Consider the following 12,484-nt stretch of genomic DNA (forward strand, 5'->3'; position numbering starts at 1 on the left):
GAAATGGCTGTGTTCCAATAAAACTTTATTCACAAAAGTAGGGGGCAGGAAAGTTTTGGCCCATGGGCTTCAGTTTGTCCACAACTGAGCCAGAAAATAGCCACTTCAGTTCATTGTGGAAAAATAGGGATTAAGATTTAGGTCGTTCTAATTGAAGCATTGAGAGAAACATCAAGCAGAGTGCAAGTAGGCATCCTTATATGTTAGGGGTGTTTTGTTTTATTCTTGCTTTATACAGGGAAGGAGTGGGTGAAGGATTGCTTCGGGTAACCTTAGAAGCCTATACTCTCTAAACTGTATGACAGAACATAACTATTCTTAGCCACCTCTCATTAGGTGGCTAGCCAGGGAAACATATTGGAATCCATTCTTTATTCCCGCACACTCTTTTTGACTTCTGATGTGTTGTGTTGGCAACCATTGGGTAGACATAGATGAACAAGGCTTGTTGGCACCTTCTAGGAGTTTCCAGTCTGGGTAGAGATAGGAGAGAAGGTGGTGAGGACAGACAAGTGTACAAAAAACCATAGCATAAAGCAAAATGTCGACAGGACAAGTAAGGAGATGTTAGCAAAGTATACTTACAAGACAAAAGCAGGAGAAATGAGCTTTGGCCTCAGTGATCAAGGGCGTCATGACCACAGAGGGTGACTCTAGCTGAGCCATATGGAATGAGAGGATTCCCAAAGGAGGGAAGGGCAGGTCAGGAAGGGGAATCTGCAGGCACACAGGTATAGAAAAGCAAGGCATGTGTACACAATGGCATACTTCCCTGTCCCTGAAGAGGAAGATTCCAGAGCTGGAAGTCCAGCCAAATCTTCTGAGAGCCTGAAAGGTGAAGCAAAATGTCGAGACGTTTATTCCACAGTGTAAAGGAGCCCTGGGTGACATTTGAGCAGGCACATCAATCAAATCAGAACGAGGCTTTCCTCAGAGAATATCACCAGGGTGTGAAGACAGCTAGGTTCATTAAGTGAACCTCCAAGAACCCTGGAGCAGGTGCAGCCTGAGAGAAATACAATAGGAGCTGCAATGCAAGCCATGTAGATGTGATATTAAAATTTCTTGCAACAAGAATTTTAAAAGTAAAGTGGATTAGTTTTAATAATTTATTTTATTTAACTTAATTTTCCCAATATTATAATTTAAACATGTAATTAATATAAAACTTTTTAATGAAATATTTCACCTTCTTTACCTTATACTAAGTCTTCAAAACCTGGCATGTATTTTACACTTAGACTAAGTCTTCAGACCTTCCATATTCCAAGTGCTCAGTGTGGCCAGTGGCCACCGTGTTGGACACTCCAGCTCTGGTGCATGTGTGATAAGAGGCATTCAGGAAGGGACGCTGGTCTAAGCTGGAGGCAAGATGGAAGGACAGATGTTTGAAGGTGCCTGGCTGCTTACTTTGCCAAGTCTCCATGGGCCCTGGGTTCTTTTAGAATAGCCAACATGGGAACAACTGCTATGTCTTTAAAATAAAATATTCATAAAATATCATCTGGACTTAAAAAAATCTGTTCTAGCTGAAGGCAGATAAACTGTGAAGGTAAGTAAAATCTCAAGACACTTTATATTATCATTACAGTGATTTCAGTAAGGAGTTTGAATCCTAACACTTTTCAGCTGAGAAGCCTCTTAACAATTATTTTATGAAACCTTCCAACTTTACAGATGCAGAGACTCAGTCTCAGTCAACTAGATATGACCCTGGTGGCTACCTGAGTCTCCCTTTTTTCCAGGGTGGGGTGTGTATGTACATGCATGGACACGATGAAGAGGAACAAAGGCAGCAGGCATGAGTTGGGGGAAGAAGATGATAGAATAGTAGTCACAGGCTTTTTCAAGCTGCAACTGCCACAATTTAGTCTGGTTATAATGAACTATGAACTGTCTTGAGACACTCACATGTATCCGTTAACCTAGCTAGAGATGCATAGTCCAAAAAGCTCTCTAGGTGGTTTGCTTTGAACTTCTCTGTATCAAGGCAAAAACCATTATAGCACCACTTCATAATTTCATTGTATATACCAGTCACCTGGGGATTTGGTAAAATGTACATTCCAATTCATAGATCTGGATCGAGCCCTAGATTCTGCACTTCTGAGGAGCTTCTGGGTGGTATCTGTGCTGCTTGTCAACAGACTACACCTTGACTAGAAAGGCCCCAGCACATCAAATACTTGTCTGAACAAAGTAATATAAGCATCCTCAGGTATTTCCTCCTTTTACACACATATTCCCAGCTTTAAAACCTGTGGTTCCCTTCCCTCTGAGCACACAGTGTCCTGGAATTTGAAAAGCTATAAGGACTTAGGAGATCACAGGGGTGTAGTCTGCAGATCCTGCCTTGGACCCCTATCCTTTGAGGCTCATCTCTTTTATCCCTTCACCCTTCTGCATTTAGGTATCTAAGCTTGAAAGAGAGAAGACTCAAGAAGCAAAGAAGATTCGTGAGCTGGAACAGCGCAAGCACACGGTCCTGGTGACAGAACTCAAAGCCAAGCTCCATGAGGAGAAGATGAAGGAGCTGCAGGCTGTAAGGGAGAATCTCATCAAGCAGCATGAGCAAGAAATGTCAAGGACAGTGAAGGTGCGGGATGGGGAGATCCAGAGGCTCAAGTCAGCTCTGTGCGCCCTGCGGGATGGCAGCAGTGACAAAGTAAGGACAGCGCTCACCATTGAGGCCCGGGAGGAGGCCCGGAAACTGTTTGATGCGGAGCGCCTTAAGCTCCTACAGGAAATTGCGGACCTGAAAACCGCCAAGAAGCAGGTGGATGAGGCTTTAAGCAATATGATCCAAGCCGATAAAATCAAGGCTGGGGACCTGAGGAGTGAGCATCAGTCCCACCAGGAAGCCATCTCCAAGATCAAGTGGGAGTCTGAGCGGGATATTCGGAGGCTGGTTAGTAACCCAGTGCAGAACCATTCTCTTTCCAGGGTTTCAGAGTACCATGGGTTTGCTTTATCAGATGTCTCTTATAGGTGGATCATACACTCACCTTTGTTTTGTGTTCTATCCAAAGTACAAGATAGGTTGATAAGCAGGTAGGTAGGCAGACAGACAGACAGAGAGTCAAAATGTAAAAGCTTTTGGATCACCTTTCTTATAAAAACTGGATTCTTCCAGCGCTGTATACATGGACAGTACCTATTCAATAACTCCTGTTTTCTTGGGTGTCTATAAAGTATTCTAAATTATGAGCTTTTCCAAAATCGGCATGCTTTTGTGTGATTCCTATTTGTAAAAAATGTAACTGGGTTTTTACAGGGATAAGGGATGTTTCTGTGGCTTTTAAGACATCTGAGAGGGATAGCTACAGAGAAAATCCTGCGTGACTCACTAGTCATCTTTCTAGGAATCATGCCAAAAGCAATGTGAGCTATAAAATTTCCAGTAACTTTTTAAAATATGTTTTCCCCAAATAAACAGGGGTCATTATAATTTCTTAGTTAAATGTCATTCCTATATAGCTTATTCCTAAATATGCTATTATTAAGTTCAAAGACTTACTCCAACTCCTATAGAGTTTGGTCTTTTATAAAAATATGCATGACCGAAACCATCTGTCTCTCACTAGGTTTAAAATAAAACAAATACATTATTGTGTAAAAGCCTAGAATGACCTTGTCTAATTATTTTAAAAGAAACACTTATATGTATATACTCAGAATGTCTAACATTCGTTATACCTTATCAAATTAACCATCACCTGTTAGAATGTACTTTATAATTCTCTAAGAACAATTATTTCTTGGGAAAAGCTATAACTTTCTGTCTTGTGTCTGCTAATTCTAAGCAATTATTTTCTAAGAATTCTAATTATGTTCCCTGTATTCAATCTCTAGGATTTCTATTTTAAGTAAAAAGTGATTACCATAGAACATTTTAGAAAACTAAACGTGTAATTTTCTTTGTACTGCAATACATTGTGACTGTAAAATGTTGCCTTTGCCACACTTTTCAAATTCTTTATCTGCAATTCATTCCATTGTACTGGTTGACAAAAGAGACCAAACACAATGTAGAAATAGTGGTCTCTGTCCTGCCTTTGGTTTTTGAAACAATAGTGGTTGATTAGAACAAATCAGCCCTGTGAACTCTGGAGTCAGAAGGTAGGTGAATGAAAAGGAAGCTTTACATTAAATATTTTTGTCCGTTGATGGTTTTCAATGTAAAATCTACAAGTACATCCACTTGTTGATATGTAGTTTTTTTTCTATGACTTTTCTTTCATCAGCATATTGCTGAAGTAGATGTGAAATCCCCCTTAGTGACAATATCAAATCTAAGCTTCCTGAAGAGTGCTTCAAAAATTGGTACAAACCAAATAACATGGTAAATGTTTTCAACCATACAAATGCACCTTTAATTTTCAACTTCTTCTTATCCTGTTTCTAACCTCACCCCCAGCTCTATTTTTGGAACTAGAAGGGAATGAAATGGGAGCAGTTCTGTCAAGAAAATTTCTCCTGGAAATTCTGATATATATCAGAAACACATATTCCATTCTCATCTAAGAGCAGAACTGTGGAAGATTTTGGTATTCAGAGTCCATAGCCCATTATACCCACTTATACCCACTGTGTATAATAGATCCTTCTCAACACTAATTACTGGTATATCCTGTAGAAGACCACTTGGAGAAATGCTAGAAATAATCTTGGAGTCACTATAGCATAGAATCTAATAGAATGGGCTCTAAAGTCAGAAGATTGAATTTATAGTCAAGCTTCACCAATTAGCCATGTGGCTATGACCGAGTTAACCCTTTTAGTCCTCGGTCATCATCTCTAAAATGGTGATAACAGAACCTACAGAAAAGGATTGTTAATAAAATGAGGTAAGGTATGTAAAGCTCTGAGTTTGGTGCTGTGAATGTTGTAGAAGATCAATACATTTCCCTTAGGAAGATCCAGATGATTAGGATGATAATATAAGCAGGAATGAAATGACTCCCCAGCAAATTTAGTTGGGCAGGTTACATCAAGACCACCTAGGAGCATGTATATCTGGAACTCTGGTAAACTGTGAATAACAGCATGGATGACAGTTGTGACAAATGAATGTGCCACTCAGTAAAGAGTAACATCGGAGTCAATCTTCTGGGAGGAGGTAGAGACTAAAGACAGTGCTTTTATTTCCAAATTAACGGGGCGGTGTTTAATTCCTCACCAAGTTACCAGATACTATCACAGAATTTAGCCTGATGGCCACCCAAAATTGACTTAAAATTTCACCATGTGACTTGGAGGCAGCAGCTCACAGATGTTTACAAGACATTTACATGTGAGATGTATATGACTGTATAACACAGTGTTTGTCCTTTTTTGTTGTTGTTGTAAGGAACACAGCAAAGAATGATTTATACAAAGTCACTTGTTATTATAAAGAGGCATCTTTATAAAGAGAAGAGCGTAATGTTGCTCATAGTAAGTGTCTTTTCTCTACCTCCAATTTGAATATTCAAATAAAATATAATGAAATGAGAAGAAAGGTGTTACCTGATGGCCATGCTGTCTTCAAATATTATTTACATGCCCTGGCTGGTGTAGCTCAGTGGATTGAGCACGGGCCTGTGAAGCAAAGGGTTGCTGGTTCAATTCCCAGTCAGGGCATATGCCTGGGTTGCAGGGCAGGTCCCCAGTAAGGGACACATGAGAGGCAACCACACATTGATGTTTCTCTCCCTCTCTTTCTCCCTCATTTCCCTTCTGTCTAAAAATAAATAAAATATTTTTTGAAAGTATTTACAGACACTTACCCCACTTGACCTCATCCAGGGATGGTGAAAGCATTTTCAGTCCAGTGGAACACTGAATAATTGGTATTGAATGCTTTCAGGCCTTTTGTTGGGAAAGATTTCTGAGGCCATGCCCAGGCTCCACAGAGATGAGTGCTGGGTTCAATAAATATATCCCATGGGTGTATGAGGGAAAACAGTGTTGCTATAACCCGGTATTTCCCATCCCTCTTCCTGTTCCAACCAGGGTTTTCTGACAGTAAGGGTAAATTGGTTGCCCTGAAATGTGGATAGGAATGGGAAGAGCTAGATGACATGAACCATGTAGCCTGAATGCAAACGTATTGGCCTTTAGAAATGACTAGGCTCCTGGGCAGTCTGCAGCTTCTTCAGTTACAAACAGCCTACTCCTAGTGGCTACTGCTATTTGAACTGAACTCAAAGGCTATTCCTCCAAAGAGGAGGTGATGTCAAATATTGTTCCGGGAAACGTGACATATTTAGTATCTGCCTTTATCAACACTAATGACCCATTTTAAAGTGAATCTTTTCTTTCGCTATTCAACCAACCCAGACCACTTCCAACAATATATTGAGTCAAAGCATCTACACAGAACCTACTTGAGAGAAAAGAAATTACTCTCTTTGATACCTAATTAGCCTAGTATAGCCTTTTTTCAGCAGTGTTGACTTTCTTCCATAGCAATCAGCAGAAAGAAGTTAACCTCATGTCATTGTAAAAATGCATTTCTTCACAGCATTGTTAAATAAAATGTCCTGGGTGTCATTTAATTCAGATGGATGAAATCAAAGCCAAGGACAGAATCATCTTTTCCCTGGAAAAGGAACTGGAGACGCAAACAGGCTACGTTCAGAAGCTCCAGCTGCAGAAGGAGGCTTTGGATGAGCAGCTTTTTCTGGTCAAGGAGGCGGAGTGCAACATGAGCAGCCCGAAACGAGAGATCCCGGGGAGAGCAGGAGATGGCTCTGAGCACTGCAGCAGTCCTGTAAGTCGGTCCAAGTTGAAGTTGCGAACGCAGGAGTCATCTTTTATTTAGCTCCCAAGTTTTACTTTTCACTTAAGCTCTTTTCCTGTTTGCTACTAAGAAATCAATTCTAGTTCCTCCTATAAAACCAGCTAGTATCTTGGGAACAAGGTTTTCTCAATTCATAGACAGCAAAGTGGTATACACTGCATTAGCAGATCACAAGAGAATTATAGATCTTTTAAAATTCTTTCATAGAATTTTGTGAGCCATCGATAGCTTTTCAAACTTCAGCCTATTTATTATAAAGAATCGTAAATTGGATGAAAAGGCTTTGCCTCTTGCCAAGACTGGTAATTTTCTCTCATGTGATCAGTTGGGTTGGAAATTGGTAAAGATGTATCATATCCAGGGGTCAAAATGTGTAACTATGAAAGAACTAAAGCATTTATATAATCCTCTGAATGCTTCTAGTTTGATTAAACTTGCCACTTATTTGTGAGTTTTCATCATTTTATATGAGAAATTATTCTCAGAAGTACAGCAATAGCAATCAGCTTATATATAGTTGACTTTCATACTTTATACCTTTCAAATTATTTAGCTGCTGAAAAGATGAAAATGAATTATTTAGGCACAGAGACAGGTTCCAAAGTAGTACTTAGAACCAAGTAATGAATAATTTATGAATAGGTATTCAGGCTATCTCTGTCCCATAGGTGATAGAGAGACTGAAGAACTAGGATTTAGCAGATGGAAATCTTAGTTCTAGGATTTAGCAGGTGTAAATCTTAGTTTTATTACCAACACTTACCTGCATGCAGTGTAGCATAATTGTCAATAGAATAGGCTCTAGAGTCAGACCCTTTAGTTCAAATCCTGGATCTGCCGTTTACTGTTTGACCTTAGGCAAATGATTTCACTGCTCAGAGTTTCTTCATCTGTAAAAGAGGGACAATAGTGGTGCTCCATAGGCTGGTCTCAGATTTAAAAGATTGGTATGTGAAATGTTGAGCAGTGTCTGTCACACAGTTAGCATTTAATACATATTAGCTATTGATCTGTTGATACTAGCCACAAGACCTTGAACAAGTTATGACCTCCATGGGTCTTACCTGTTCTGTTTCATCCTCTAGGGTATTGTGAGCTAGGCATGTAATGGGTGAGAAACTGCCTTGTCAACAATACAGCCCAATCAAAATGCAAGATGATAATGGAATTGCAAGTGTATGGTAATAATGGTCCTATGAACTCTACAGAATAGAATTAAGCTATGACTGCTGTATGGAAGGTGATCCATGACAGTTATGCCAGTTGGGAAGCCAGTTGCTCTGGACAAAATATTTCATTTATACATGAAGGTCATGCACCAGCCTTCTCACTCTCACTGTCTTCTCCAGAAATGTGCAGGATTTTGCAAATCCCATCTCTGCCTGGTGCTTTATTCCTTCTTTGGCTAAGTTTTGTAGCAAGGCATCTGTCTCAGCTGTGGGAAGCAATGTGTGCTCACAAGGGTGAGCTCACAAGGGTGAGCACACAAGGGTGCTCCTTGAACCTCATATAATCACGACATCACTGTGTCTCACAGCTCACGGATTCAATAAACTAGTCCAAAGACCTCCCCCCACCAGGAGTCAGGGCTCCAGGGAGTAGCTGCTACAGGAAATTCATCTGCAGTTTCAACTAGACTTGGTCTTAAATCCAAGTGGTAAATATTGAGGGCTTTAAAAAGGTAAGTATTTGCTCCTCTCTGAATAAGAGAACATTTTACCTTGTAAGCCAGATGAAAGGACCTAAGTCTATTACTGTTAAGAGCTGTATTGCAAAACTTTGTGAAAAGTGTTGCTGACCAAATATCCATTTTAACTTTCATGCATAGGATTTGCGAAGAAATCAAAAGAGAATAGCTGAGTTGAATGCTACTATAAGAAAATTAGAAGACAGGAATACCTTACTTGGAGATGAACGAAATGAATTGGTGAGTTCTTATGTTTTCTTTCTTTTTTGTGTGAAATTGTGTTATAGAAGTATATGTGATATTATAGATGTATAACAAAAGGTGCACAAATAATAAAGGAGCAACTTCATAAATATGCCCGAAATGATGCACCCTTATAACCCGACCCAGATGGGTAAGTGGGAGACGACCAGCATCTCAGACCTCTTCTTGTGACCCCTCCCTACAGTCACCCTTCTAAAGTTAACCACCACACTGACTTCTATCATGACAGTTATCTGTCTCTGTTTTTAAAATGAGTTGGTCATGGAATCAAACAGTATTGCTCTTTTGTGTTTGTTTGTTCAGCATTGCATTTGTGAGAGTCATCCATTGTGTGGCATGTAATATTTGTCAATTTTTATACTCTAGTGTTCAATAAACACACCATAATTTTCTTATTCTTCTATCGTTAATAAACATGTATGTTGTTTCTTAACCATTTGAAGTTGTTAACTGTGCCTGCAAAGAGTTTTTGGTGAGAAAGTGTGTTCATTTCTGGTAGGAACATACCAAGGAGCAGAACCGCCGGGTCAGAGAGTAAGCATATAGTATGCAGTTAGTGTAGAAAACCGGACAGTTTCCCATAGTTGGTATAAGGATTTACCGTCCCACAAGCCATGTATGAGAGTTGTCGTTTCTCTGCTTCTTTGCCAAAATGCAAAAATAACTGTTCATTTAAATCACTTTCATGGATGTGTGGTACAGTGTTATTGTGATTTCCACTTTTATTTTTCTTCTTAAAAGTGAGATTGAGTAGCTTTTCAAATATCTGTTGGCTTTTCCAGTGGCCTGTGTGTTTTGTCCTTTTTAGTTTGCCCATATTGTGCTGTCTTCATTTTCTTACTAACTTTAGAAACTTTTTTATCCCATCTATTGGATATTGGTATTTAAAATATCCTGCTCTGTGGCTTATATTTGAGCACTTTTTTTTCTTTGTTAGAAATTCTGAGGCCTTAGCCCAGACCTACTGCGTAAGATCTCTGGGGTTAGGGACTAACAATCTGTGCTTTAACAAGCCCTGTAGTGATTTTGATACATGCTGAAGACTGAGATGCACTAACCAGGAGCATATGCTCTACCTGTCTTCCATCGATCTAGGTCATAGGCATGGAGAAGAAAGCAGGAGCTCAGGTAATTGGCATATGGTCAAGACAGGCTAGATATAGGTATAACACTAGGTAGTAGCAAGGCTCACTAGGTATTCTGTCCTCCTTTAAAAAGGCAGCAGGTATTCGAGGATGGCAGCCCTCATCAAGGCTGTCTCAGTAACACTGCTTCAATCTGGACTATTGTTCTCTAAACCTGGTGCTCAGTTATTAACCCAGGATCCACCTTCATCATTCCCCCTTAAGTTTATCATCAACTCTCTCCTCTTTCTTCTCTGTCATGTCATCCCTTTTCTTGGTTTCCTCTCTTGTTTTGGTGAAGCTCAACATTCATTAGTTTTTTCTGAAAGATGTCTGGAATATAAATTTTTGGAGTCCTGGAGTGTCTAAGAATATCTTCATTCTTCATTAATTGTTTGGCTCAACTTAGAGAAATGTTGAAGGTATTGCTACATTGCTTTTCCTTGTTTTTTTTCTTCTCGTGTTGCTGTTGAGAAATCCAAAGCCATTTGATTCTTATTTTATTGTAAGTGACCTGTCTTTTTTTTCTGAAGCATTCAGAATCTTCTGTTTGTCCCCGAGTTCTGAAATTTCATAAGAATATGGCTTGGTGTGTAGGGTTATTATTCTTTTTTTTTATATATAGGATTGTAGAATGCATTCATTGGCTCTTCTAATTTAGAATTCATAGGTTTTCATCCTGGGAAATTTTCTTTAATTCTTTTTTTAAGATATATTTTATTGATTATGCTATTACAGGTATCCCAGTTTCCCCCCTTCACTCCTCTCCACCCTGCACTCTCCCATTCACATTCCCCCCTTTAGTTCATGTCCAGGTGTCATACTTATAAGTTCTCGGCTTCTATATCTCCCATACTATTCTTATCCTCCCCCTGTCTATTTTCTACCCACCATCTATGCTACTTATTCTCTGTACCTTTCCCCCTCTCTGCTCCTCCCACTCCCCTGTTGATAACCCCCCATGTGATTTCCATTTCTGTGTTTCTGTTTCTGTTCTAGTTGTTTACTTGGTTCGTTTTTGCTTTTGTTTTAGATGTGATTGTTAATAATTGTGAGTGTACTGTCATTTTACTGTACATGTCTTTTATCTTCTTTTTCCTAGATAAGTCCCTTTAACATTTCATAAAATAAGGGCTCAGTGATAATGAACTCCTTTAACTTGACCTTATCTGAGAAGCACTTCATCTACCCTTCCACTCTAAATGAAATTTTTGCTGGATAGAGCAATTCTGGATGTAGGTCCTTGCCTTTCATGACTTAGAATACTTCTTTCCAGCCCCTTCTTGCCTGTAAGGTCTCTTTTGAGAAATCAGCTGACAGTCTTATGGGCACTCCTTTGTAGGTAACTCTCTCATTTTTGTCTTCCTGCTTTTAAAATTCTGCCCTTATCTTTAACCTTGGGTAATGTAATTATGATGTGCCTTGGTGTGTACCCCCTTGGGTCCAACTTCTTTGGGACTCTCTGAACTTCCTGGACTTTTTAGAAGTCTATTTCCTTAGCCAGAATAGGGAAGTTCTCCTTTATTATTTGTTCAGATAACTTTTCCACTTGTTGCTCTTCCTCTTCTCCTCTGTTACCCATATAATTCAGATATCGGAATGTTTAAAGATGTCCTGGAGCTTCCTAAACCTCTCCTCATTTTTTTGAATTCTTGTTTCTTTATTCTTTTCTGATTGGATGTTTCTTTCTTCCTTCTGGTTCACTCTATTGATCTGAGTCCCAGTTTCCTTCCCATCACTATTGGTTCCCCGTACATTTTCCTTTATTTCACTTAGCACAGCCTTCATTTTTTCATCTAGTTTGCAACCAAATTCAACCAATTCTGTGAGCATCCTGATTACCAGTGTTTTGAACTGTGCATCTGATATGCTGGCTATCTCCTCATCGCTTAGTTATATTTTTTCAGGAGCTTTGATCTGTTCTTTCATTTGGGCCATTTTTTTTTTGTCTTGTCACGCCTGTTACCTATTGAGGGGCAGAGCCTTAGGTGTTCACCAGGGTGGGGCAACCCAGTTGCTGGGTTGTGACATTGTATGTGGGGCAGGGGTCCAAGAGGGAATAATGGTGCTTGCTCAGCTCTCTACTGGATTTCAGTCACTTCCCCCTCTTCCAAATTGGGCCCTTTTGGTGCTGATTTCTGTGTGGGTGGGCTTGTGTACGTCCTGGGACCCTTTGGGTCTCTCCAGTGAACTCTCCCATGAGGCTGGGACTTTCTCCTGGCACCTCACCCCCACAGGTATTTTCAATTGGTGTTGCAGGCTTTATTTCCCTGAGCTGGGACCCTGAGTTGTGTGGTCTGTCTGGCTCCCTATTTTCACCTGGTTTATCTACGTGCGAATGTGGGACTGGATGCACTGCGCCCCTCTACAATCCGCTGCCTCACTGGGTCCACCAACTGCCACTTTGCACGCCCAGGGTCTGCCAGACACCCTGCCAGGAGCCGTCTCTGTCCTGGCTCCCCAACTCCGCCCCTCTTACCAGTCTGGATGAATGTGTCTACTTTAACTCCTTGGTTGTAGGACTTCCATACAGCTTAATTTTCTGTCAGTACTGGTTGTGTTTTTGTTTTTAAATTGTTGTTTTTATTTTGGTTGTGTGAAAAGGCACAGTATGTCTACCTATGC

General features: G+C 40.0%; 1 protein-coding gene across 3 annotated transcripts in view; it reads left to right on the forward strand.

Moving 5' to 3' along the window:
* Nucleotides 1-12,484, forward strand: part of JAKMIP2 (janus kinase and microtubule interacting protein 2) — a 136,744-nt gene that overhangs the window by 79,020 nt on the left and 45,240 nt on the right. For all 3 annotated transcript variants that reach the window (XM_037044984.1, XM_037044982.1, XM_037044983.1), the window contains exons 3-5: nucleotides 2,411-2,908; nucleotides 6,545-6,754; nucleotides 8,613-8,711. In XM_037044984.1, the coding sequence (XP_036900879.1) occupies nucleotides 2,411-2,908; nucleotides 6,545-6,754; nucleotides 8,613-8,711 (807 nt within the window). The remainder of the gene's footprint in view (nucleotides 1-2,410; nucleotides 2,909-6,544; nucleotides 6,755-8,612; nucleotides 8,712-12,484) is intronic.

This window comes from Sturnira hondurensis, unplaced genomic scaffold, assembly GCF_014824575.4.
Source record: "Sturnira hondurensis isolate 20B ecotype Veracruz unplaced genomic scaffold, ASM1482457v3 Scaffold0004152, whole genome shotgun sequence".
Taxonomy (NCBI): Eukaryota; Metazoa; Chordata; class Mammalia; order Chiroptera; family Phyllostomidae; genus Sturnira; species Sturnira hondurensis.